The 17,875-nt window shown below is 53.5% G+C and overlaps 2 protein-coding genes across 3 annotated transcripts; both read right to left on the bottom strand.

The window, feature by feature from the left end:
* Positions 1 to 252: 252 nt before the first annotated feature.
* Positions 253 to 2,013, bottom strand: EXOSC6 (exosome component 6). Its single transcript, XM_085071639.1, has one exon. It carries the CDS (start codon positions 1,878 to 1,880, stop codon positions 1,029 to 1,031), a length of 852 nt encoding a protein of 283 aa, XP_084927765.1. The 5' UTR covers positions 1,881 to 2,013; the 3' UTR covers positions 253 to 1,028.
* Positions 2,005 to 17,602, bottom strand: AARS1 (alanyl-tRNA synthetase 1). 2 transcript variants are annotated; one of them, XM_085071637.1, is made up of 21 exons: positions 17,501 to 17,602; positions 15,917 to 16,125; positions 15,146 to 15,334; positions 14,407 to 14,552; positions 13,035 to 13,226; positions 12,450 to 12,594; positions 11,105 to 11,250; positions 10,430 to 10,538; positions 10,185 to 10,335; positions 9,715 to 9,839; positions 8,923 to 9,067; positions 8,147 to 8,325; positions 7,520 to 7,633; positions 6,562 to 6,768; positions 5,749 to 5,933; positions 5,216 to 5,324; positions 5,006 to 5,119; positions 4,605 to 4,724; positions 4,060 to 4,146; positions 2,565 to 2,678; positions 2,005 to 2,271 (listed from the first exon to the last, which is right to left on the bottom strand). In XM_085071637.1, exons 1-21 carry the CDS (start codon positions 17,589 to 17,591, stop codon positions 2,086 to 2,088), a joined length of 3,063 nt encoding a protein of 1,020 aa, XP_084927763.1. In that variant the 5' UTR covers positions 17,592 to 17,602; the 3' UTR covers positions 2,005 to 2,085. The 2 variants fall into 2 exon arrangements, with proteins under 2 accessions (XP_084927763.1, XP_084927764.1); XM_085071638.1 differs by having other exon boundaries at positions 15,917 to 16,080; positions 17,501 to 17,598.
* Between the last annotated feature and the right edge of the window lie 273 nt (positions 17,603 to 17,875).

Raw genomic sequence — 17,875 nt, 5'->3', positions numbered from 1 at the left:
GGATGCTGCCTTTCCTACAGCTCAACCAGAGGCAGGAGTGCAGCTCTGCTCTGTTTCCCAATGGAAAATACCTAGAATATTCCCAACCAGCCCACCATTGTATCGTTTGGCACATAGGACCACCTGCTCCACTCCATCTCCAGGAATAACCAGATTCCAAGGAAGCACCCAGTCTCCCCAGTGCTCAAGTACAAGTGGGAGCAGAGGGGGGTGACCCAATAGCTGGCAGAGGCCATGCAGGAAAAGGACTCATCAGAAAAAAGATGATTTATTATTATAAAAAAACAAACAAAACACAACTCTGCTGCCCTGATGCACTGCCTGGGCAGGAAGTCCGAGGGATGCTCAGTCCATGCCACGATGTGGTGCCTGCCTGGTGCTGCCTGGATGCTGCCTGCATGGATGGTTATGGTGGGGAACTTGGAGTGAGGCTCTGAGCCTGGTACTGTAACCACCCTGGGGAGAGATGTGGGGTCCCATAGTGCTGGCAGCTGCTTGGAGGGAGTTCTTAGGCAGGCTGTGGCTGCTGAGGCAGCATGGAGGCTCTTCTTGGGGGGCTTCAGAACCGTGGCAAGGCTGTTTGGATCCTGTGGTGCCAGTCAGGAATGGTCTCCAGCAACATGGGGGCTCCTCAGGTGCACTCTGGGGTGCTCTGGTAGTGTGGGCGCTGCTTTGGGGGCTCTCCGATGGTAGTGGGGGTGCAGACTCCAGCATTTTTGAGCAGAGTTCTTGGGCCTTCAGCTGTGTGGGCAGCACCAGGGGGTCTCCAGCAGCACGTGGGTTGGCTCAGGAGGGTCTCCAGCAGCATGAGGCATCGATCAGGCTGGTTCGGGGGATTCTCCAGCAGTTACAACTGAGCTTAAACTTAACAAACCTCTAATATTATAAAAGTAAAGTTATTTTAATCCCCAACAATGAGGCGTGGATCAGACAGGCTCCAGAGGTCTCCGGCAGCATTGAAGGCAGCTTGGATGGGCTCTGGGAGACGAGTCCATCTCCAGACTGGGGCACGCAGGTCTCACGGGCACTCAGGCGCTGGTGGCAGCGGCGGCACTGGCGGTGGCAGCGGCGGTGGCAGCGGCGGCGGCATCGCGGCGCTGGGCAGCCCGCAGCAGGCTCTGCCGCAGCACGGGGTACTGCCGGTGGCAGCCATCGAGGCCGAGCCGCAGGGCTTGCGCCCAGTCCTCGGGCGGGCCGCCCCGGCCGCCCCCCAGCACGGCCGACACCTGGTTGAGGGCGGGCAGCAGGGCCAGCGTGAGGCGGGCGGCGGCGCGGCGCTCCTCGGGCTCGGCGGGCTGCAGCATCCATGAGGCGGCGGGCGCGGGCGGCCGGCACAGCGCGCAGCCCACGGCCAGGTCGTACATCTCCACGCCCGCGTCCGCCAGCGCCAGGGCGGCGGCACTGACGGCGGCGGCCAGCGCCGAGCCCCCGTCCTGCAGCAGCAGCGCGCTGACGGCCAGGCGGGCCCGCGGGTACCGGCCCAGCCGCACCGCCGGCTCCAGCGCCTCCCGCAGCGCCGCCGCCGCCTCGCGTTCCGCCTCCCGCTCCGCCGCCCCGCCCGGCCGGCCCCGCGCCCCGCGTCCCGCGAAGGGCGCCCGGCGGAACTCGCAGAGCAGCCGGCCCGGGCCGGGCTCGGCCGACTCCCGAGGGCCCCAGGCGGCGCAGAGCACCTTGGTGCCGCTGCCTAACTCCACGTAGGCCGAGCCCTGCGCCTGGCTCAACAGCCCGGCCCGCGCGAACAGCGGCCGCAGGGCACAGGGGTCCCGCGGCGCCGCACCCGCGCACTCCTCGTCCTCCTCATCCTCGGCCGCGGTCGCTGCCCACAGCGTCGGCGGCTGCGACTCCTCCGGGCCGCGCAGGCGGCGGTGATCCAGCGGCATGTTCGGCGGGACACCGAGCAGGCGGGGCACGAGCAGGGGGCGGGCACAGGCTGTGACTGGCAGGGCGATCCCACCCCATCCCCTCCCATCCTGTCCCGCCCCCCAGCAGAGCCGGGGACAGAGCGCGGGGCAGGGAGCCTTTATTGACAGGAAACCCGCGCAAGGAACAGACAGGGAGACAAAGGGGCCGGGGTTCCCCCCTCAGTCAGTTCTTCAGCTCCCCCAGCCGGAGCCTGGCAAAGTCCGTGGCCAGTTTCAGGGCTTCCTGCAGGCAGCCCACGTTCTTGCCTGTTGCCTGAGCAGAGATGTCCTTCCCTCCTCCTTTGCCGTCCATCAAACCAGACACCTCCTGCACCCACTGGCTGGCCTTCAGGCCCTTATTTGCAGTCTCCTGGGCAGGAAAAGGAAAAGAAATCCAGTGGTCAGCAATGAGGGAAGAACAGCAGTCTCCACACCCCATGCCTACCATTGCGTTAAGTCCTGACTCTTCCCCTTCCCTGTTTGCAGAGCACAGCCCCTCTTTCCTCATTTCTGCAGCCTGACAATAAGCCCAAGCATGAGGATTGTGGGTCTTGCCAAACCCCGATCAGCTCTGGCTATGTAAAGTTAAGACAGTGCCTGCCTGAAGGCTGCAGCTCCTCCATGGAGGCTCAGGGAGAGGCAGACATGCAGTCTGGGTTTTACCTGGGGTACTTGACAGAGGCAGGTGATCCTGCCAGCTTCATTATCCACAGCAAAGAGCATAGCAGCAGTCTGGGGGGAGTTAGTCTTGAAGAGCTTCAGAGATTCATTCAAGGCCTGTAAGAGAACAAAACCATTGCATGACTGCCTCCCTGCGCTTGCTCCCGCACCCACAGAGACCTCAGGGATCAGGAATTGCATTAAACCAGCCAGCAGTACTATAGAGTGCTCCTCCTCCCAAACACGAGCCATCTTCACATTCCTCGCCGTGTAGAAGCTTTGGCAGGAGACATAAACCCTGGCTGTGTCCCCTGAGGCAGGAAGAAGATGATTTTATTTCCCCATCTGCAGGTATCCAGGAACTGGCAGAATTAGTCCCAGAATGAAGCTTTGCCTGAGTGTACTGCCTGGAAGGGAAAAACTCCTCCCAGCAGAAGGGAGCAGCCGTTCCAAAGGGAATCAGGAAGACTCAAACACAGCATGAAGAGGCTGAAAGGGTTATCAGACACAGCAGGCATACTGCAGAACCAGGGAGACTGCCACACATCCCACTATTCCCAAGGAGACCATCATCCCTTGCTCACACAGCATGATGCAGCACAGAGCCCCAGGAGTGGGGCCTCTGGCAAGCAAAGCAGTGCTGCTCTGGCTGGATTGGGAATACACAGCTCGACAGGCTGCCAGCACTGCCATCCCAGGGGATGCACCCTTCTGCCAGGGAGAATGCTGCAACAGCACCCACTGGGCGCAGAAGCATCCATGGGCATCATGGTCATGGGGGTGGCCACAGAGAGTGAGCAGGATCAGCTACAAGACTCCTGGAGAGGAAATTTTAACAGGGTGTTAAACCCAGAGTGGTCTAAGCCCAGGCACAATCAGTCCCTGCTGCCTGGCACTTGCTGGGCTCAGCACTGTGACACAGTGCACACAAGGGAGCTTTTATTCCAACAGAAATCACTTGGAAAAAATATTTGTGTGGGGAGAAGGAGCAGATTCAGACCTGGCCAGGGAAGAACTTGAACCCAGCAGAGCAAACAGTGCTCAGGAGCTGGGGGTAGCTCTCTGCCTGGCCCTGTCCACACGCTCAGCCCATGACATTACTCCTGGAGCTGATCTGCAGGGGCCACATGCATCACAATTTCTATGTCTTGGCAGAGCTGCTGTTCTGAGTCCCTTAAAACCTGCATTTCAGTGTCACGACTGCTGCAGAATGAGTCTTACCTGGAACACAATGGGATTTCTGCTGGGCTCCCTATCCACCACCAGGTCTGGAAGCTCAGCAAGTGGTCAAGACCCCATCACCCCTGCAAGCCCATGTGCTAGTCCAGGAGGTGGGACACAGAGAATATCCCAGTGGTCCCTTCCCCTTCTCAGGGAAGGCAGTTGGCAAGAGGGACTGCTCTGTAGCACTGAACTACCACCCTGACTGATGAGAGACCAGCCAGGTGTTCCTCAGGCAGAAAGAAGGCTGTTGAGGAGAGATGAGGCCTTCCCATACCTTTGCTGAAGCTCCATTTTCCATTTCCATAATGACCCATGGCTGGTTAGGATGACTCTCAATGACTTGCTTGGTCTTCTCCAGCACCTGAGGACAAAAGTGGTCAGCCACTAGACCACCCACACTATGTATGGACACAAGAACCATCTAGGTAGAGCACGGACAGAGGCCCCTAAGGTGCCCAAAAACACCCACAGCCCAGTCTGGAGCAGCAACCCACTATGGAGCCAGGAGCAAAATATTCTGACAGGCAGGTATGTGGTCTGCAAGACAGCATATTGTGCATGATTCCTCCTCCAGAAAATTCCAGTAGGATCTGGGAGGAAGCCTGCACTCAGGGGCACTGTTAGGGCAGGAACATGCTGCTATGCTTCAACCCAGGGAACAGTTAATTCTGCTTCAGAAGGCAGCAGAAACTGGAAGGCTGAATGGTCTGAAGGGCACTCCCACACGTCAATTCTCTTCCATGCTGGCCACAAATGGAGCTCCCAAGGAAGCACCCCACAGCGCTCCCACACTGTCTTTTATTCCAGCCCAGGGCTCACTCGTTTCTGGATGTCAGCTTTGCTTGCTCGGTCCAGGTCATCCATGACTTTCTTCAGTGCTTTAACAGCCTCCCTCAGTTCATCTTTCTGCCACTGTGGAATAACAGCAGTGGCCAGTGTCTGCAAAAGAGAAGCAGGTGGAGAGGGTTAAAGGTGACAGCAACCATGGCAGGAGATGCAGCACCTCATGAACCTCTGCCTCAACTGTCAGAGCCCAGTAAGCTCCACTCCTTTCCCACTGCCAATGACCCCAGGCAGCAGGTGCTGACTGCAGCACCCATGGGATGCAGGGCTGTTGGACAGGAGCAGGAAGGTGAACTTGGGCCTTATCAATACCACCCAGGGCTGGCAATCAAGGTCCCATCCACTTTGAGGAGGCAGGGCACTGCTACCATCCTCACCTCACTGAGATCTGTGATCTCCTTCTGCACATCCTTGTTGGGAGCTGTCTGGACCTTCACCTTGGCCTCCAGGGCAGACAGCAGTTTCCTGAGGCTTTCAACTTTCCTGAGGGCCTAGGAGAATACAATCTGAGTTAAATCAAGTTAAATCAGGAAGACTGAGGGTTAATAGGTGGAATTTCACAGAGGATCTCTCCTGCCTACCCTTACCTTCCGAGCTTCAGCCCCAGTGACTGCAACTATCCTCCGAATGCCTTTAGCAATAGCTTCTTCTGAAACAATCACAAAGGGGCCAGCATGACTGGAGTTCTGCAAGTGCCTTTCGAAAGAACCCAGACAGACACACAAGAGAGAGTTAGAAGTCCACCTCTCATTTCAGCAAGAATCAGCACAGACACAAGACAACCACCCTGCCAGGGAGATGCAGCAAGTGTAGGGACAGGCAGAAAAAACTTGTGCTAAAAGCAAATGAGTGAGGAAAGGGTGTCAAGAGCAGTGCTCCCAGCACTGCCAGAGACCCTGTGTGAGGGGAGGGACAATACAGGCAGTTTCCTGCCTGCAAAAGGTAATTTTAAAGACTGATTGACTCAAGACTAGGAATGCAAAAGCACATTATCACCACTACCTCCAGCTCTGCCCTGGCTGTGCCCAGTGTATGGTTGTGGGACTCCCAGGAGCTTAAGCTCCACAGGAACTCCTTTTCAGCCACCCTGCAGCCTTTCCCAACCTCTCCAGGTACTCACGTCCCTCCGCAGAACTCAATAGAGGTGATGGAACCCCCAGGGCCAGAGGGGTCAGCCAGCAGCTCCTCCACAGGGATGCCAATGGACACCACACGGACAGGATCAGGATAGGTCTCATCAAAAACGGCCCGAAGTCCTTGGATAGCTTTGGCCGCTGCGAGAGGGCAGTCCTTGGCATACACAGTCTGCAGAGGACAGGAAAAGGATGAAGATAACAGCCAGTCCTGTCAGCTGTGACTGAGGGCCCATGTTCCCAGGACATTTCTTCCCCTGAAAGGTCCTACAAGTGAAGCCTTGTGCCTCACCTGACCTGGGGTTTGTTGAACTGCAAGGATCCCAAAGTTATTGGCAGATGTACCATCTTCAAAACTCCCATTACCACCTGCTCAGACTCCCTGTGTGCTCCTGCACATGCAAGTGATTCCAAGCACAGACTCCAGGAACCTCCAGGGTCTGCTCTGACACTTGGCACCAGACAGAGCAGCTCTCCTGCCTTTGGGAACACATCACTGGGGTGTCTGGCTGTACACTCTAAATCCAGCCAGGCCTGCAAAACTACTCTGCCAAACTTCCTGGCTCTTGTAGCCGATGTGACACTACTGTAGGCATGGGAACACTCCAGCCCTAGAGAGGGCTTGAAACCAATGAACAGAACAATCCACACAGGGTTTTCCTACTCAAAACCCTCTGAGGTGATGGCAATTAGTGCACAGCAATACACCAGCAGCTCAGTCCTCCTGTATGCCAAACTCCCAACATCCCAGATCACCCAAAACCTGGACTCAAGGTAAACAACCTGTCAGCTGTACCCACCTTTGCCTCCTCAATCATCTGGTTGGCGATCCCTTCAACTTTCTTGATTTCCTGGGTGGCCAGGGCTCCCTTGGCTGTGAAGTCGAAGCGCAGCCTGTCCGGTGCCACAAGGGATCCCCTCTGGTCAGCCTCCCCCAGCACGGAGCGCAGGGCGAAGTTGAGGATGTGGGTGGCTGTGTGGTTGCTCATGACTGGCCTCCGCCTGGCCTGGGGGAGAAAGCCACTGTCAGGGTCCCACACCGCAGAGCAACAACCATCTTGGCAGCTAAAGGGGAGGTTAATGTTCTGCTCCAACAGAATCCTAAGCTAGCTCATCAGAAACAGCTGATCACCCTTGCTGCCTTGGAGCTTCAGCTAAGGGAGCAGGGTGTTCGCCGCCAACTCTGTGCATGGCTTTTTCCTGGTAGCCCCGGTGTTTGGCCTGTGTGGAAAGAGGCCAAGGACAGACCAGGTCACAGACAGTGATCTCTGTTTCTCAGCAGGGAAAGCACTCCAAGATAGAAGCCTTCCCTCTTCTTCCGAAGGCACTGCCTCTATAGGGAAGGAAAATGCATCAGGCAGACTGTGCTCAACCCAGCAAGCTCAACTGAGCAAGCAGAGCCCACAGGAGCAATGTCTGTAGTGGGACAGGCAGCCCAGGCTCTCTGCTGTTGTCCCCATGCAATTGGGCACCACACATTTTCTACCTGCAAGACATGATGCAAAATGTGTTTCTGCCTGTGATCAGCAAACCCAGAGAGTGTGGCTCTGAGCCAGCTGAGTATTATCTGCCTTATCGTAGGAGAAAGCCAGGTGCCAAACAGGAGAGACTTGGGGTCAGACAGATATTGCTTGATCATGTGCTGCAAGGAGAGCAGGCCCCAAACACAAGGCCCTCAGTATGGCACTGATGAAAATAAAGGAGAGAAAATGCAGGGAAAAGAAATAACCCCATGTGTTACACCATGTTTTAACTCACCTCATCAATAGTCAAGTGGACCTGATCTCCTACTTTCAAGCTCCCATACAGAGTTCCTATGTGGAGCACGTAGCCTCCTCGAACCTGCACATTCTTCACAGTAAATTCTGTTTTCTGTATAAAGAAGGAAATGCCCCATGTGAGCAGGGTGAGAGGCCAGGGGAGACATCATCCAGCCAGAAGTCTAAGTTGCAACTGGAAAGGTCCCAGCTGAGAGCCAGAGTGGTGGTGTGTGTGCTGGAGAAAGCTGAGTGTTCCCAGGCACAGCACACAGCAAAGCTGAGAAGTGAATGAAGGTGGGGCACAGTTGTAAGGCACAAAAAGAGCTCCCCACCTCAGCTCCCCATCATGGCTTGAGAGCACTGCCCTTGGGCTTGGCAATCCCAGCACCACCACCACAGGTACCCACATTCTGGTGATAGCAGCACAGAGCCAAGTTCTTCAAGAAGTAAGGGGCACACAACTCCAGCACATCCGTGCCACGCCACACCCCCAGAAAGGAACCCTGTGCAATGCCTGACACCTGACATGGATGAAAAATTGCTGGAGGTTGCTTGGCCCCTTCTCCCCCTCTGCCCAGGCCCCGAGTCAGACCGAGTCTAGCAAAAGGCTCTCAGGCCCACTCACATCCTCCCTGCTGTCGTCATCCTTGACCATGTAGCCCTGGTCATAGATCTGCCCACCCTGCTCGGCGTAGAAGCAGGTCCGGTCCAGCACTATCCCACATTCCTGGCCAGTGGATACCTCCTCCACAAACTTCTTCTCCCTGCGGATGGCTTTCACTGTGGCCACGAGGCTCCCGAAATCTGCCACCGGGATGACAGGCAGTGTCAGTAAAATAAGAAAACCATACAGACACCACATGGGAGTAGAATGTCATAGCAACACCTCCCAGTTATTGCAGGAGCTCATGGCAGCTACCATATTTAAACAGAAAGGAGTAAGGCAACAGTTAGTTGGGAATTTATTTTAGTGCCCTCCAAGCAGGGACTGTCACCGCCTTCCAGCAAAAGTCAGCACACATATGGCTATGAGCCTTCAGCCTCCTGAATCTCCATCAAATCAAAAAACTAGCAGGAAGAGCCAGGGCAAGCAAGCCAAGAAGCCCCTAACAGGCCAAGCAGAAACTGCAGTCTCCTGCAGCACTGGCAAGGGAGCAGCTGAGAAACACCAGCATAGGAGTGTGGAGACACAAAGTTGCAGGGAACAGGAATTCCATTAACTTGGCAACAGCAGTACAGTCCCCCTGGACAGTCTGTCTCTTTTCCTGCTTGATTAGTAACAACCAGGCTATTCACCTGCACAGCCTTCCACTCCCAACTCAATGTCCCAGGAAAGGGGAGCCCAGAGGTACGTGCCAGGGAAGGTTTAGTGGCAGAACACGATTGTGAGATTTTTCATACCATAGGTACCACTTGGATCTGAAGCATAGTTGTATTTTGGGGAGTCATCCGTCACTTCCAGCCCTTGGGCTCTTAGCTCTTCAATGGCATAGATGTCCAGCATGAGCAGATCCTCCCCTCCAGCACCCTTGCCCTGGGATTTGAGCTGCCAATGAGCAAAGTTGGAGAAATGAGCTGTAAAGCACCAAGGTTTGAGAAATGCCAAAGCATGCCAGCCTAGATGCACACCTCACTCACATCCCTGAGCACTCCCTGATTTAAAGCTCTGCCATGGGAAGCTGTGTGCCAGCAGCTGGAGTGTTCCCATCTTTTCTGACTTCAGAGCAGACAGTTCCAGCATGCAGACTACGTGGGCCTGAGCCCAGTAAGGGCAAGACAAGTACCCAGCCGGTACAACACCACTCTGCTGCTTGCAGCAAATATGCTGTCAGAGGCACCCAAGCTGCAAATCTGCCTGCACATTAGGATCCTTGGACAGGGAATAACTTCTCTAACCAGAACAGGACAGCAGAGATGCTCTCAGCACTCCACTGGAAGCACTTCACTCCACTCCTCCATCTGAAGGCTGAACTCAAGGCCCCAGCCTTTGCTAGTTCTCAAAACCAAGCCAGCTGTATGGAAAAGACATGTCCCACAACAACTGCAGTTGTCCTGGCTTTTCCCACAGGACACTGGGGCATATGGGGTGTGAGCAGACTCAAAAATAAAGGAGCAACTCATGACTGCAAACTGGAAGGAAGGGAATTCTCCCTGCCCACTCATAAACCAGCTTCCCCTAGAGCTGTTACCTACCTGAGCATTTTTTCGCTCCTCTTCAAAGCCCTCCATGTCTACAACAAGGCCCTTCTCCTCTGCAATCAGCCCAGTGAGATCCGCAGGGAAACCGTAGGTGTCATACAGCAGCCAGGCAGTGTCACCTGCAGAAAAAGGGCAAAGCAGTTCCATGAGCCATTGCTCCCTTCCCTGCTTCCCCACTCACTCTGAGCTATGGCAGGACAGCAAACAGTTCTGGAGAACGTGAACATCCAAAAGGCTGCTCCCTGACAGCAGAGAGATCTGTGTCTGTGCAGCTCAGAAACCTGAGCAAATTAACACAGACCACAGGAGAGACAGGTGGTTCAGCTCAAAGAGCTGTCTTCTGACTCCAACTTTGTCCCACCACCACCTTCCACCAACTCTAATTTCCCCACCTAGTTGAGCACTGATGTGATCCCAGATAATAATGTCCTTTTGCTGCATCCAGAGAGAAGTCACAGCCTTACCAGGAATGACTTTACTGTCCCCAAGGCTCTGGATCTTCCTGTCCAGGATGCGACGTCCTCTGCTCAGTGTTTTCAGGAACTGATCCTCTTCTTCATTGATAATGTCCTTTACCATATCTGGGTCCTTCTTCAGCTCAGGAAAGGCATCTCCCTGCAGACTCAAGAGGATGAGCCCTTTAGCATGGAGATCTGTACACCTCAGCAGAGCAAGTCTTCAGCAGATACAGTGGAGTGGGAGAACTTACCAGTGACTCCACCACCACATCAACCAGAGTAGCAAAGAAACCCTTGGGGGCATTGAGCTTCTCATGGGAATAGCGCACAGCCCGTCGGAGAATCCGCCTCAGCACATACCTAGGCAATAGCAGAGCCCATGCCAAAGTTACACCTCTGAGTTGTTCTCAGGGGCTCCACCAGCATCCACCTACCAGCACCCCCACCCAGGACCAAGAGCACAGCGTTTTCTCCCCACGTTTTCCCTCAAACAGCTGCTGACAGCAGCAGCAAGGCACAGCTGAGGTGCCAGGCCCCAGCTCCATGACCTACATTCACTGTGAGCTTACTGAGTTTAGTGGCACCTACAGCACAGCCTCTCCCACCCCAAAATTCCTTGCTTTTTCAACAGCAGCACTGCACCAAGCAGGGCTTTGTGCTTGTCTGCCCACAGTGATCCTTATCTGGAGGCTGGCCCAGCAACACTGGTGCTCTCAAGAACCTTCAAACTTGTGCATTATGACCTTTTGGGTGGACCTTACTACAGCAATTCAAGTGTCAAATATCGTGAGCAAACACTCTGCTTGCTACCCATTGCTTCAATGACAAATCCAAACACATCCCAGAGACAAAGGAGATCCCAGAGCCCTGAGGGAAGCCATGCTGAGCAGAATGGGAATGGTGGCAATGCAGCAGTTCCTTCTTACCCTCTGCCAGTGTTGTCAGGCCTGCCCCCATCCGAGAGGGCCAGGGTGATGGTCCGCGCGTGGTCGGCCAGCACACGGTAAGCCATGTCTATTCCATCAGCATCCTCAGCCCCAACCTGCCCCAGGTATGGCCTGGCCCCTGTGCCCTGTGCAGAGGAGAAGGCGGTAGACAGAGGGGACAATTACAGACAGTGGCACCATGGCAAATTACAGGGAAGAGCCTCAGAAGCCAAGCCCACCCACCACCCGCAACCACAGAGGAAGAACATTCCTCTTGGAAAGTGAAGACAGCGAAGGCAGAGCTGTGGGCTCTCCATGGTGCCATAGCCCACACTTCCATGGCCAAAAGCTCTCTAGACTAGAGGGAAAAAAATCCAATTTATCCCATCAAGAGCAGAGAGAGGGAGGGAAAAAGTGAAAGGAAATCAACTGTTTTGCACATTGGCTCAAAGACTCCAACCTGGCATAATCTGCCCAAGCAAGAAACCTTTCAAATTCTGTCACATAGGAAATGGTCCCAGCTTTCCTCTTTTAGGATGTTTTTATCCATACCCTAGGGAAAGACACTGCTGTAACCATAGAGTCCTTGCATGTGGTGCAAACCTCCCCCCATGAGCACAGTCCCTCCAGCCAGGCTCCCAGCACACTGCAGGAAGGCAGACAAGGACAAAGGGGCTGTGTCTGGACAGTGGACTTAATGCTGAAGAAAGACAGCTCTCCAATTCCAACTCTGGAGCTCTGCACCTCATTCCTTAGAGGTATCAGGAGCCTGGGCTCTTCTCCCTGCATTTTTTCCAGCACGATCTGTAGCCAGGAAGCTCTGCCTCTTCCATGGAGGACAAAAAAAGGCTTGAACTTGCACAAAGAATTCCCAGCATGGGTAACGTGGTCCCTACCCAAGACAATGCAGCAACAGCACACTAGTTTTGCAAGTGACTGTCATGGTTTATGCCAAAGGCCTTCTGTCTCAGGGAATTTCCTACAGATCAGCATGTTCCAGATGTGAGACTGAAGGACAAATTGATTCTGGGTTTCTCTCTACCATGTGGTAAGAAAATAGCATTTGGCGATGGGGAACTGCAGAGCATCTCCCACTGGGAGAGGACCAAGGAATGTACCATCACAACAGTTCACAGAAACTGGAAAAGCTGCACCACTCACTGTCCTGTTTCCCCCTGGAAAAATGTGCCAGGGCAGCAATTATTGTGCCAGCCTGAGCTCCTACCCTCAGCAAAGTGCACAAGTGTGGGGCTCACAGCAGCTTGGAAAGCAGAGACAACCATCCCCATGCATCTCCCCAGGGATTCAGTGAATGGATACGGCTAGGTCAGGCTCCAGTTCATACCTTTTGGATGGCTTCAAAGTAAGGAAGGAATAGGTCAGTGTCATAGTTGGACATCTTGTTCTGCAGCACAGAGACCAGCCTCTCCAGGCCCATCCCAGTATCAATACTTTTCTTAGGAAGGGGTTTTAGTGTCCCATCAGCTTCCCTGCCAAAGAAAGGGTAAGCTGTTATGGATGGAGGCTCTGCAGGGGGGAACCCCATCAGTCTCTCCATGAGATTTAGTTCCATCAGATTTGTAACATGGGCCCATGCATGAGCCACCCTAAGGACAACTTTGATAAAAATATAGTCAACTAGACCCTCAACAACAACTTGGATCCAGAGCAGACAACAACTTATTCCTACTGAATCCCTGGCAAGTAAAGAGAGACAATACTCTCAGTTTGTCCCAAAGGCAGCATGACCATCCTCTTCTTTACTGGTAGGTAAGGGGACAGAGCATCACAAAGTGCTTGGCTCCTGGATAACTGGGAATGGTGAGCAAGTATGGGGCAGTTAAAAGAAAGAACATGCAGCCCAGGCAGCCTCCCAAAGTGAGCTGGAGCAACCTGGCTCACCTGGAAGCTGGAAGTAGGTCTGGCTCACCTATTGAACTGTATGAACACCAGGTTCCAGATCTCCAGGACGTTGGGGTCATCCTGATTGACCAGGTGTGAGGCATCTCTGTCCCCAATCCGGTCATAGTGGATTTCGCTGCAAGGGCCACAGGGGCCGGTGTCTCCCATTTCCCAGAAATTATCCTTCATGTTGCCAGGCAAAATCCTGCCCTCAGCCAGCCTGTAAGAAGAAATTTATTGAATAATAGAGACTAACTGAAAGAATTCCCCATACTAAAGGTTATGCCAGAGAAACCAAAGCTCACTAATTCCCTAGATGTGCCGATGAATTCCTAGAGTCTTGAGACAGACCAGTACAAGAGCATAATGCTCAGGATTCCTGCTGAGGGGATCAAGTGAACACTGGTGTCTGGCACTCATCCCAGGTGGAGACAGAGACTTACACAACACCTCAGCAAAGCCACCAGCAAGGAGACACTGATGGAATGAAGAACCTCTCCTATGAAAAAAGGCTGAGAGAATTTGGATTGTTCAGCCTGGAGAAGAGAAGGCTCTGGGACCCCCTTGTTGGATCCTTTCAGTACCTGAAGGGGCCTACAAGAAATCTGGAGAGGAATTGTTAAAAGGGCATGGAGTAATAAGAAAAGGGCTTTAAACTAACAGAGGGCAGATGTGTATTATATATTATGAATAAATTCTTCCCTCTGAGCATGGTGAGGCACTGGTGCAGGTTGCCCAGAGAAGCTGTGGCTGCCCCATCCCAGTTCAAGGCCAGGTTGGACATGGTTTGGAGCAACCTGGTCTAGTGGAAGTTATCCCTGCCCATGGTAGAGGGGCTAGAAAGAGATGAGCTGTAAGGTCCCTTCCAACCCTAACCATTCCACAGTTCTGTGACTCCATGATCTTCTCAAATGCTGTCAGCATCACCACACTGGGCAGGACAGCCCATCCATCTGACCCAGGAGGACTCTCCTTATGCTTACACAAGAGATTTTGAAAGCAGAGCTCTCAGTATCTTCAAATATTAGTACTTTGGTTTGGAAACTCTGCCACCTTGCAAACATTATTTGTGACACTTTAATTTTGTTAAAATCTCCTATTATATGTGTTCTGCCACGTAACACAGGCCATCATGGAGTCATAGAAACATCTATATTGGAAAAGACCTTTTGGACCATCAAGTCCAGCTGTCACCCCTGCACTGCCAAGCTCACTTCCAAGTGAGCTTGCCCCCAAGTGTCACAGCTACACAGCTTTTAAATCTCTGCTGGAATGGTGGCTCCACCACTGCTCTGAGCAGTCTGTTCTGCTTCTGTCAAGAATTCTTTCCTAATATCCAACCCAAATGCATTACTATTGCTCATCAAAACATGCACCCTTTCCTCAGTGAAAGGTCTTACCCCAAATCCAACCAGATCTGCTTGCACTCCAGGTCTGGTTGAAGTCCTGCAGCCTCATTTCCACCAAAGTAAGTGACATAGAGTCTTTCAGCAGGGATGCCAAACTCCTTGGTGAGAAGTTCCAGTGCCAGTTTACAAGCAAGTTCCTGCAGAAGGAAACATGTCACCAAGTGAATGTAAGGACAGCTTCTCTTCAACATCCAAAGTACTGCCTGCTGTAGGTAGCAGCAGCCAAAAACTTTCTGACTTCCGACATAAGAAAGAGGCAAATTAATATATGCCGTGAACAGGACACAAGAAACTTCTCATATGACTTTTCTGATGCAGCCAAGTTAACTCCTAGCATGTTTACTGCCTCCAAAAAGCCTTTTAATTCTGATTTTGAATACTACACAAGAAGCTTGGGAAAGGAAATCATTATTGTATGATCACTCCTGTTGGAAGGTCAGTCATAGCTGCATAGCACATTTAAGTTCCCACATCTTCAGGACAGCCACTATAGCCTCTACCTGAAGACTCCAAACTAGCAGAGTTAATTAAATCAGCTTTGTAAACCTTAAGTTATCAATCTCAAATCATTCCGCAGGGTTGGGGCACCTTCCAAGCTCATTTATTCCAAAGAAGCCACATACACCTCTGTGCCAACATATTCTCTTTCCTCTTGGCAACTACTCCGCTGAGTTCACAGAGACACATAAATCTGTGCAAGAGATTCAGAGCTGCACCCAGACTGTTTTACCTTGAAATAATCTCCAAAGGACCAGGACCCCAACATCTCAAAGAAGGTGTGGTGGTACACATCTTTCCCCACGTCATCCAGGTCATTGTGCTTGCCCCCTGCTCGGATGCACTTCTGCGTGTTGGTGGCTCTGCTCAGTTTAGCAAGAGGGTGTGAGGGGTCAATAGTATTGAGGAAGATGGGTTTGAACTGACAGGGGAGAAAAAAGGGCAATTGAGGAAAGCACTCAGAACCTGTTTACAAATGTTGCAAGCAACAACAAGGCAGTAAGTGTCATCTATGTCATGGTATCACTAGTCTGGACATACCCAATGCACTTTCAGGAACAAACTTGCTGCTCCTGTCCATGAGGAGACTGCCTAGAACTCAGCACTCACACACACAAAAGTGTTCCTAGAGCCCACCAAACCTCAGGACTTCCAAAGAAATTGAAAGCTGTCAGATTCCCAGCTGCCAAAAAAATAAAAACCGGGTGCTGATCTGCAACAGAGCCCTTGCAGGAGCCCAGTCTCAACCACCCTCAAAAGATGCCAATAGTCATGTGTGCCAGGACTGCTGTGGTACCAAGGGTCAAGGAAGGGAGACTGGCAGAGCTCCCACCACAGGAACCTCTTCCAGTGCTCTTGCCAATTTTGTGAGAGCACAGAGGACTCCAGCAGACACCCCAACCATCTTTTTGTGACCAGAAGGAAGACGGAGAAAACAATAATTTTCCCAACAGCTTTCAAACAGCTTCACAGGTTCCAACAGGATATGTTCATAGGGTCCTACCTGATTCATACCAGCATTGGCAAAGAGAAGTGTGGGGTCGTCCAGGGGGATTGTAGAAGATGAGTGTACATAGGTGTGTTTGTTTTCCTTGAAGAAGTCAATGAACCGTTGCCGGATCTGGCTGGCAGTGAGTGGGGTCTCCATCTGGAAGCTGGGAGTCGCCGCTCTCCAAAGCAAGCAGCAGAAAAGAGGCAAAACCTCGGTGCAATCTGAACAAAGAGCAACAAACAATGCTCTGATGCGCTGTCAGCTCAAGCTGAACATTAGGATCATTGTCTCCAACTCCTGAAAGGGTTTCTCCACATTGTTAAATACACACTGACACCTCAGTTTAACCACTGGCCTGATCCAAACAGTGGTGGCCCAACCTCAAACTTCCTTTCCCCCAACCTCCCTGATTTCTGGGGCTCTACCTCAAGTTACCCATTCTTTGAAAACATACACTTTTAAAATTTCAAATTCACATGAATACTAAGTTTAGTAGGTTGCATTTGCCTTGCTGGGGACAGAGGGACTGCCAAGTCATCAAAGCATTCAAGGTGATTAAATGCAGAGAGTGAGGAGACATCATTACAGCTTGCCAGTATTTAAGAGGGCTTATATAAAAGAGGAAAAGCCACTTTTTACATGGGCAGATAACAATATGACAAGGCGGAACAGTTTTAAATGGAAAAAGGAGAGATTTAGGTTAGATACTAGGAATAAATTCTTCCCTGCAAGGGTGGTGAGGCCTTGGCACAAGCTGCCCAGAGAAGCTGTGGCTTCCCCATCCCTGGAAGTGTTCAAGGCCAGGCTGGATGGGGTTTGGAGCAGCATGGTCTAGTGGAAGGTGTCCCTGCCTTATGGCAAGGGTGTTGAAACCAGATGGGCTTTAAGGTCCCTTCCAACCCAAACCATTCTGTGATTCGATGACTAAATCACAGAACAGCCAAGTTTGGAAATGACCCCTAAATATCACCTTGTCCACCCTCCCTATCAAAGCAGAGCCAGCTCCAGGGATGCCAGGAGGCCTTGAGGGGACCCACATCCCCACACGCACACCAGCGGCAGGTGACAGCCTGGAGGGCAGCACCGCCCGTGTCCTGCGGGTACACCGGGCTGTCCCTGACAGCAGAGCGCAATGCGGATCCATGCAGGGGGCGAGCTCCCAGCAGCCTGCTGCGGCGCGGAGGGACGGGAATTCCCCATAGGAGCAAGGCCTGGGAGTACTTCACAGAACCACAGAATCAATTAGACTGGAAAAGTCCTCTGAGTTCATCGAGTCCAACCTCGATGCTGTAGGCGGGAATGATCCGAGGAGAGGAGGACCAGGCACAGCAGCGATCCCAGGGCCTATCAGAGCTCCTGCTCGGACACAGCCTCTCTCCAGTGCCCGAGGAGTGGTGAGGGCACAGCGGTGTCCGGCAGCGCCGCCGGCCGCCCGACATCCCCCCGCGGGCCCGCATGGGGCGCGACCAGCGCATCGCCACCGTCACCCTCCCGCCCTGCCCTCTCCATGCCCCTCTCCCCTGTGCCCACGGATCCCGACCGGGCCGTAGAAGCCAAACCCGACGCCCGGACCCCGCCAGGCCCCTCGGGCCATACCTGCGCGGCCGCCGCCGCCCCTCGCTCCGCTCCTCCGGCCGCGCCGCAGCGCCCACTGCGCCCCGCCCCTCTGCCGGACGCCAGCTCCCATTGGCTGCGTTGGCCGTCACTTTTAGGCCAGCCCCGCCCCTCCCCGCGGCGCCCCGCCCCCCGGCTGATGCAATGGCGGGACACGGCGGCCACGTGACGCGGGCGGGCTGAAGCCTCACTGGGCGCCGCCATTTTAGGGCTGTCCGCCCCGCCGGCACAGGGATGTTGCCCAAAAAATCGGGTTCGTTCCCTGGTGGGCAGCGAGCCGACAATGACACGAGAGAGACACCGATTGCTCATTTTAGAGCTGCCTCAGCCTGGGTGCTCGCTGGCATTCCACAGTCC

This window comes from Lichenostomus cassidix, chromosome 11, assembly GCF_008360975.1.
Source record: "Lichenostomus cassidix isolate B80296 chromosome 11, HeHo_3.0, whole genome shotgun sequence".
In the NCBI taxonomy this organism is placed as follows: Eukaryota; Metazoa; Chordata; class Aves; order Passeriformes; family Meliphagidae; genus Lichenostomus; species Lichenostomus cassidix.
Note: the sequence above shows the minus strand (reverse complement) of the source record. Positions and strands in the feature narration are given on the sequence as shown.